The 9709-nt window shown below is 37.5% G+C and overlaps 1 protein-coding gene across 1 annotated transcript; it reads left to right on the forward strand.

The window, feature by feature from the left end:
* Positions 1–898: 898 nt before the first annotated feature.
* On the forward strand, positions 899–6813 carry LOC146626965 (5-hydroxytryptamine receptor 3E-like). Its single transcript, XM_085360276.1, has 11 exons — positions 899–935; positions 2206–2271; positions 3691–3848; positions 4386–4430; positions 4552–4661; positions 4958–5127; positions 5247–5407; positions 5720–5930; positions 6029–6179; positions 6272–6386; positions 6589–6813. The coding sequence occupies exons 1-11, from the start codon at positions 899–901 to the stop codon at positions 6811–6813; spliced, it is 1449 nt and encodes a 482-aa protein (XP_085216402.1).
* The last annotated feature ends 2896 nt before the right edge of the window (positions 6814–9709 follow it).

The following is a 9709-nucleotide window of genomic DNA, read 5'->3' on the forward strand; positions in this document are numbered from 1 at the left end:
TCTCGTGCTGCCATGGTTAATGAATATGTGAAAATCTAAGAGCTTTCCAACCCACATCCTGTCCAACATTAATAAGGAAATGTACAGTTGTCTAGATATTTTTCAAAGATCTCTAAATAACAGTAACTTTAGGACAAGTTGTGCAATCTGACACATTTTTTTACATTATTATTTAAACAAATACACCTGAACATGAATTGCTTTTTATTTATTGTCTTTATTGTCTGGATATATCACAAATGCTCCAAAAGAGTGTTTGGATTACTGTAGAGTCCTCTAGTTTCATAGACAAGACCAGAACAATAAAGATTTATTTTTTTCTGTAGTAGAATAAGAAAAAAACCCAAGTAAATCTGTGACAACATCTGCTCAAAAAGACAATTTAGTCACTGTATCTTGAAGTTTATTGGGTTTTTTTTAAAATTTTGTTTTATTAAAAGCTAATGTTAATGCACTTCAGCTGTTTGGATTTAAATGAAACTGATGTCAGTCTGATTCATTCACTTTTAATGATTAACCCTACTGTCAAAAACAAAAGCATCTGAAACCTGTCAGAGTAGAGTGCGGACACTTTGGCAGAAAACAATTTTAAAAAATTTATCCAAAGTAGCAAGAAAATAAACTATTCAACCTGACTGATGCTAGGATGATAGAGGCTTGGGCTGTATATCAAGAGTTTGGTTAATAACATGAAGTCATTATTAGTTGCTGTTATATCAGCTGTTATGCTGATGCATAGTGTGCTGATCCCACTGTGTTAGGATCGATATGCGGGTAGAAACACAATTGGTCTTTACATTTGCTCTGAAGAGGGCAGGACAGTGACATCAATAGAGTAGGAAGAATCTCTGAACAGCGCAGAGAGGGTGAAGATGCTCTCTGATCACTCGAGGCTACAATGATTGCAGGTTTCTTCTTGCTGCTGCTACTTGTGGGTAAGCTGAGATCATTCGAATTTAATGCAGATGACAATTTGGACCATTTTAAATAAAATGTTGTATTATATTTTATTCAGCAACACTGTTTTTACTTGGAATAGATAAAACGTATTTCAGCAGAGGGGCTGCTTGGCTCTATAAGTAGCCAGTAAATACATCCTTTTTACTAAATTAAATTCCACATTTAATCAGTTTACTAAAACCAGCATCTTAGACTGAAAAATGAATAAATATTGGTGAATAAGTTGCCTGCCTTCTGATAACCCCGATAGATATTTTCTGTAAAATTTCTGCTGCAACCTCAATACAGGGATAATGAAAATGGTCTATTGGACAACACAAAGCACATAAATACCAACATTTTCAATAGCTCACCTTATGATATGTGCAGATTAGCAGTAGGAGTGTGAATGTTGTCTTTTTCCCTGTGTGCATAGACTACCGCAGTCTGGCGACTTGTGTATGATGCACACTGACTCTGGCACTATGTCAGCTGGTGTAGCCTCCAGCCCCACCAACATCCTGAACTAGATGTGTAAGAAAATAGATAAATGTTTAATTTGGTATGAAATCTTACATCAGTTGGAGTAAACCAGCTTAAGGAGTAGTTTCACTATAAATTTTAGGGACATCTTTTTTAAAGAAACTGAAAATGCAACCGAAAAGAAAAGAAAAAGTCCTGCTGGAGCACAGCTTGCACTGAGATGAAAACAAACAAATATTCTGTTTATTCACATTCGTGGAACAATAGGAACAGAAGCCAGGGCAATAAAATCGGACCATGGAAATTTGGTTAATAGCTGGGAGCCAGAGGTTATGGCTGGTCCAAGCACAGGAAGGAATAGTTGTTCCTGTAGCTGCTGTAAGGTCCTATGTTGTGATCTTCACTGTGACAGCAAAGCATTTTATGCCTCAGGAAGCAAACCATCTCAAATGTTTTGAGACAAATATTGTCCTGTTTTTTGTCTAATATGGGATTCTAGCTGATAAACAGTCTTGGCTTTGCTATGTTGTATTAAATGTTCCATGGTGCACCAAATATTTTCATTCGGTGAAAAGTGTGGTCTGCATGGTTGCCAGTTCACCACCTGGATTCGTCTATCATTCTATTATGAATGATGTTATAGATACAATATGTAAACTTTTGAATATGTGATTGTGTTGCTGAAATATGTAAGGCTTTTCCTTGTAAAGCCATCATCTGGGAGCATACATTTCTGGATATTTTATACCTTTAGGCATAAATTACTGTACTCTTCCATGCCAGGTGAAAATGGCTCCAGTTCAGAGCTACAAGATGATCAACAGATGATCAATGAAACCACTATCAGAGGTAAAGAGTAAAGACAGTCTATCTATATATCTGTCTGTCTGTCTCTGTGCAAACGTCTGAACCACCCCTTAGTTTGACTGCTTTTTCACTCATTTTCAGTCCAGTCTTTGGACCTAACTATTTTATGAGAAATGTTCTCTTGTTTCTGTGAGCCCACTTACTACTGATCTATGACAAGGCCAATAAAGAGGCAACTTGCGTCTCACAAAAACACAGGATAACACAGTTGAGGACATAAAAAAAAAAAAGTTTTCAGCAAACATACGAATTATTAAAGAGCTATTAGGCAAAGACATATGTCAGCATGGTGTGCAGTGTGTACTTAAAATCTGAAAAATTTGAAAATGAAACTGATCCTTCAGTCCAGTCTGCCATTTTGCCAAAGCCCATCAGAATGGTTTTAGTGGAAGATTGGCTTTGTTATGGTTTATGGCTGTATTTCAGTGAATGGTGTTAGGGATCTTGTCAAAACTGATAGAAGTATGAAGAGTACTGTTAGTCCTGATCAATGCAATGCAATCTGAATAGGCAACAGCTTCATTTTTCAACATGGCAATGATGCCGAATATCCTGCCAGTGCTGAAAAAGCACAACTGGATATTAAAAAACAAAACAAAAAGGGATACTATCAGTCATGGATTTTTGCCTTTCATGAGCCCAAATCACCAATTTATTGAGATAGTATGGGATCATCTTGAAAGAGAATGGACTGAAAGGCAGCAAACCTTCAGAATGCTTTGAATGTCCCCCAAGATGCCCTGATAACTATTTCTGAAGACTACTTGAGGAAATTGCATTAAGACTTGCCTAAGAGAGTCCAGATTGTGTTGAAGAATAAAGGTGGTCATACCAAATATTGACTTTCAAGCTTCTTAGAATTGGTTTTGTCTCATATAATGTATTCTCACACATGTTTGTAGTTGTTTCAATAGTATCTCCACCCATTACCCACTTTTTTTTTTTTAGCAAAATATAAAGAAAAGATGGTGACTCAAGACTTTTGCACAGTACTAAGCATGTCAATAAGTGATGTAGTATTCACTCAGGATCTAATAATCAGCAATACTAAAATATAAAATAATTTTATGTAATGGAGAAAATAATGAAAATCAATGTCTGTAAATATCAATCTATTTAAAATATTTTTATTAAAGGATTGATTAAATAAAACTTAATCATGACCTTTTAGTGAACAAAAGGCCTCTGGATATATCAGGGTTTGATTAAAAGGTTCTGAGGTATTACTTCATCTGTTGCAAATATGCCAAAAGCTAATAAGCAATAATGATGTCTGGTGAGCAACAGACTTCTGAAGTTTGTTTTTTTGTTGTTGTTGAAAATCAGAAATGGGAGTTTCTTTGTGTTTTTCATCTCATAAAAGAAATCGCTGATATAGAATGTGTTTTGATGTCATTTCAGATAATGAAGTGGAGAAACTCTGTAATTTTCAGGCGATTGTACGCCGCCTGAACCTGCGCAAAGACAGTCTTAAGTACACTATGAGCCGGCCCATTATAAACAACAGCCATCATACAGATGTGTTGCTTGAAATGAAACTCTATGCCATCCTGGATATGGTACATTGTTTAAGCTACGTGCATGTGTGTGTTTTTCTCTGAATGATAATGAATATTTTCATTGCCAAATAGTTTGTGTGTGTTTCTTAATAATGGCAAAAAAACCCATCTGCCAAAGAGGAGATAATCATTTAAACCATTATGTAGTCCTGCTGGAGCCTATCCCAGATACCATAGGCATTAGCAGGGTACAGCCTGGACAGGTTGCCAATCTGACAACCATTCCCACTCAAATCTATGGGCAATTTAGAATCGCCAATTAACTGAACTAACTAAACAAGAAGCTGGAGTCGGGTTGAAAAGCAGCTTGCAGATAAGCAGCAACAGTGTACAGGTTAAAGAAAATTTTATAGCTTACCCAATATGAGATTCAATTTAATTCACTTTTATTTACACAGCACCAAATCACAGCAACAGTTGCCTCAAGGCGGTTTGTATTTTAAGGTAGACCCTACATTAATAATTCACAGAGATGTATTTGCTGATGCTTTAGCTGAAGTGTGAAGCTACCTAAATGAACATTGTTATTTTTTTCAGAGAGAAATTGACCAGACCTTAATTTCTTACATTTGGGTTTATTTGGTGAGTTTTCTCTTAGAACTACAATTTTTTTCATTGTTTTGTTGAAATTTAAATTGCTTGAAATGACATCTTTCGATTTTTTTTCTTGATTTGATCACTTTCCTCCCATTGCCCTGTGTAGGAATGGACAAATGAGTACATTAAGTGGGACCCAAATCAATTCTGTGGAATTAAGGATATGACAATTCCTACTGCATATTTGTGGATGCCCGATATAACTATTGTAGAGATGTAAGTTTGACATATATAAGCATAAACTCACACTCAAAGAACCACTCAGTCTCTCCACTTGATTATGTTGAGGTGGGTTGTAATTAAGATGTGGCTGTTCAGTGCATCATGTCATTTGATTCTTGCAGGAAGCCAAAAGTCAAAAGTAGCATTTTTAGTGCTTACAGTCTGTCAATGCTCATAACACGGGAGGAGTGACCGAAAGAGAAGAAAAGAACTAAATGTCATGTATTTGTTTTGTCTTTTTCTGATGCTGCCATTCATAACATAATCAATTCTCATTTCTTCTCACACAGGACAGAGAAGGATAAAGCCTCTCCGAGTCCTTATCTCTGCGTCAACCACAATGGTGTGATCGAATACAGGAATGACCAGGTGGTGGTGAGCACCTGCAAGCTGCACGTGTACAAATTCCCCTTTGACTTTCAGAAGTGCAACATATCCTTCAAGTCTATTATGTACTCTGGTGAGGACATAACAGGTTCTGTTAATGTATGCTGTTCATAAACACACACTACCACATGCCAGAACATATATTCTTTCCTTCTTGATCTTCTCACAGTAATTTTTTATGTTCGACTTCAGATGCAGAAATAAAGTTACAGCCCGACAACAGCAATAAAACAGTCACAGAGTGGTCTCGTGACTTTATGCAGACACAGTATGAGTGGCTCTTTGTCAACATGTCAGTCACCAACAGAACTGTCAATGAGTTTGACTTCAATCAGCTTATGGTTGTCTACACTGTAAGTATTTTTGGTAACAGAAACACAGAACACATGAAAGCTGTTCTGTTACCCATTACCCTGGTTTTTGTTTAGAATAGGATGACTCTGGATATCAAGAAGAGAAAGCAAATGAAGACAGAGGCAAGGATTAAATGGTAGAAGTTGAAGAAAGAAGAATGTTGCATAGAGTTCAGGGAGGAGTGGAGACAGTGGGAGAGAAGAGAGTTGTAAAATGAGTGAGAAAGTGCAGCTGAAGCGGTGAAAAAATATGAAGCTCTTTCTGCATCTTTACATGTATGAAGTAGGATGATTAACCACCTTATTTCACAGATTACCATGAAGAGGAGGTCTGTCCTCTACATTGCTAATTTCTTGCTGCCAGTCTTCTTCTTCTTGGTTCTGGACATGGCCTCCTTCCTTGTATCAGACAGTGGAGGTGAGAAACTTGGCTTCAAAATCACTGTGCTGCTTGCTGTCACGGTGATGCAGCTTCTTCTCAATGAGATCTTGCCCAGCTCTTCAAACAGAATTCCACTTATAGGTAAAGAAGTGTGGTGTATTTGACTGCATTTAATGAATAAATCATGCTACTGAGTGATCAAGTAATTTATCCACATTAATGCTGGCTGCTTTCCTCAGCTGTCTACTGCATTGGGGGGTTTTCTCTGATGCTGCTCAGCCTCTTGGAGACAATTTTGGTGATGCATCTGCTTGACAAAGACTCTGCAGCCCAAGATAATGAGACAGATGGAATCCAAGGTGTGCTTGATAATAGCAATCACTCTACAAATATTTGGATTTAAACTCTATCGACCACTTTTGCAGATTTGTGTTTAGTGGCAGGTTGTATCCACCAGTTAATTTTAATTGTGTTTGATTTATCTTTGTTTCTCTTACTCCAGACATAAAGAGAAATAGTCATTGTGCCTCTGTCTCTGGGGTATCTGCTGAGGAAACACCATCTGTGTCTTTGTCTGTATCATCTCTGACCCAAAAGGTTGGAATTCATTTTATTTAATTTCAAAAAAGTATAATATCAAAACTATTGAAAGGGATTATGCTAGCATTATCCTTAACCCTAGCATATATATCAGAAGCAAACACTTTTATTTAATCAACGTGGAAACAAACCAGTGTGTTGAATCAAGAGTTGACCTAAAATCTTGTCAATTACCTTTCTACAAAACCTCCTTTTTTAGGGTAGCAGCAGTAAACTGACAGAGGTGGCCTTTGCTCTGGAAAAAGTGTCAGATGAGCTGCGGGAGACTGGGAAAACAGTGACTCTACTCAGCAGCAACAGGAAGTCTGGCTACTGGACAAGAATGGTTAAAAAAATCAACAAGTATTTTGTGATTTTTTATTTGACAGCAGTCACTGTGTTCTTAGCAATCATGTTTTCAATGTGGATCGATGTTGAAGACTAGCAGGACTAAAGTTTGAAAAACAATATTCAATCATTAACATGAATATGATGTATTAGTCTCTCTTTTATACCTGTAGTTTCCATTGGTTACTTGTGGACTTCCTGCTTTGCTAAAAGGTTAAATTTTAGTTATAAAGACCATCACTAAAGTCTCCATTTGGGTCCCTTTGCATGAATTCCAATATATTTGCATTTTATTGGGTGATGAACATAAGTCCACGTTGAACTGATATTAATTCATTGCTTTTATTAGTAAAAATAAATAAAAAATAAAAAATGAAAGCCTACAGACAAGCCTACATAATATCATATTTGCATTTTTAAACATGCTTTTTTCACTTTAATGTGCTGTCCCAAAGTTTTTTGTTGTTGTTTCTTTCTCCCAGATAACTGCAATTCACAGGGTATTTTGTCTTTTTTGAACCATTCTCTCTAAACCAAACAGATGGCTGTGTGGGAAAATCCCAGTGGATTGGCAAATTCTAAAATATGTATCCATGTGAAAATATGTTGTAGAAGAAAATTTAATTTAAGGGATTATTAACTTTTTTCAGTCACAATTGTTAAAATTATACAACCATATGTAATTGACATAATTATACATTTCAGTCCTAACAGAGTTGTAGTTTGTCTATAGTAATTATAGGCATTTTCACACTGGCTTTTGTTGTTGTTTGTAAAAAAAAATTTGATCACGTAAACAATATACAAAGTTCATTTGGCAAAGAAAAGAAGAAAAAATGCTACACAAAATAAAGCTAATACATTTCAATATTGCTTTAACTGTGCTGATTCAGTTACATATCGAAAAGGAGTGAGAAGAAGTACACAGTTATTTAATCCCACAGCTTTGCCATTTAGTTAGCCTTCTTACTGGTTGTCTTCAAATCACAAATACTACTACTAATAATAGTAATAATATGCTTTTATTCCATTTATTTCTTTCCCGCTTATCCTATTAAAGGTTGCTGGAGCCAAACCTATATCCCTGCTTAGTGATCGAAAAGAAAGTATTTTTACTATCAAATTCCGGTCCATAAGTCTTCATTAATAGGGGTTTTTGACCAACAAAGATCATGCAAAAACTGACAACGAATAAAGGTCTGTTGTTTGATTTAATTGACTGGCTTCGAGTTATCTGGCTAACCTCCACACCGTATGCCCGCTGGACCTGCAAGCCGCTCCTTCCTCGCCAGACTGCTGTTACACTGCGCCTTCTTCACTGTTTTGTTCATGTGAACTGACCATGTGAGATCCTCCGCCAGATGTACACCTAGGAAATGGAAGTTGCTCACTCTCTCCACAGCAACGCCGTTGATGGTGATGGGGGTGTGTGCTTTTATACATCTCCAGAAGTCCACTATCAACTCCTTTGTCTTTGTGACGTTGAGGGTAAGATGGTTCCTTCGGCACCAAAGTGTCAGGGTGCTCTCTTCCGTCCTGTAAGCCAGGGGTGTCCAAACTCCGGCCCGCGGGCCAACTGCGGCCCGCGATCCATTTTTAATTGGCCCGCAAGTAATTTTATGAATAGAATAGAATATGGCCCGCACTTCAACTTTTGCTTGAGTGTATTGCACTTCTTAGTTTTAACACCAGGGGGAGCTACTGTTGATCAAGGCAGTTGCTCCACCAAAAAGGACAATCACAGAAGAAATTTACCCCAAGTTAGTTACTAAACATGGCAGAACCAAAGAAGCGAAAGGTAGAAAGTGAATGCAGAAAATTTCAGACATGGTGGGAGAGTGAATATTTCTTCAAAGAATTCAAGGGGAAGTGTGTCTGTTTGATCTGTACTGAAATTATGGCAGTTATGAAAGAGTATAATGTACTACGTCATTATGAAACCCAACATCAGGCCTATGCATCCTACACTGGTGCTGAGAGAGAGCAGAAATTAAAGCACAGGGTAGCTCTCCTGCGGGGTCAGCAACAGTATTTTTTTCGTGCTCAAAAGGTCCAGGAAAAGGCTACAATAGCCAGCTATGAGGTCGCCCAACTCATCGCAAGACATGGCAAGCCTTTTTCAGATGGAGACCTCATAAAACACGGCCTCGTTAAAGTCACCGAAATAATGTGCCCGGAAAAAGTGCAGGACTTCAACAACGTCAGCATGTCCAGAAATACAGTTGTGCGACGCATTGAAGACTTGTCAGCCAACATTAAACTGCAACTGTCTGATAAAGCTGTGCTTTTGATTTTTACTCCATCGCATGCGATGAGAGCACCGATGCCACAGACGCCGCACAGCTGCTATTTTTTTGCAGGGAGTGGACAGTACCCGTGTGTTAATGTGCAGGTACACATGCTTCAAATACCGGTATCAATAATGCGCATCAATTCTGTCACTACCCTGCTTTTGCACACCACTTTCTTATATGCGCTTTTCTTGTTAACACAGCGCACGCACACGCAAAATCAGCTGATCTCATCTGATGCAGATTTGCTCCTTGATCATTTGTCCGGATTTTTGGCACGAGTGACGATCAGCACCGCGGCTGGATGGCCTGATTTACATACCCAGCGCAGCTGATACTCCAGAATAATTTACTAAAATTATATGCACTCCTGCTATTAAGTCCAGTTCAGTCTGTTAATGTTGATAACGGTTTCAAACGAACGTTAATAGGTGTGTTGCTAACCCTAATAACTTAAATAACAAACTTGAAATGTACCCGTCCCATTTTCCCCTTTGTTGTTTTTTCTCTGTGCTGTAAATCTTCTGTCTAAGAAGAAATCTGAGGCTGCTGTTCTGAGAATGAGCTACCAAAGCTTTTTCTGAATAAATCAATAAAGATCCATTTATGGAAAGCTTTGATGAAGGCAGTTTTGTCTTTAATTATATTCAACAATATAACATATTCGACCACTTTTAAGTGATTTTTCTAACTTTAATACAC

Source organism: Diplotaxodon limnothrissa, linkage group LG8 (genome assembly GCF_057381915.1).
Source record: "Diplotaxodon limnothrissa isolate DT_005_m linkage group LG8, D_limnothrissa_male_GT1.1, whole genome shotgun sequence".
Classification (NCBI taxonomy): Eukaryota; Metazoa; Chordata; class Actinopteri; order Cichliformes; family Cichlidae; genus Diplotaxodon; species Diplotaxodon limnothrissa.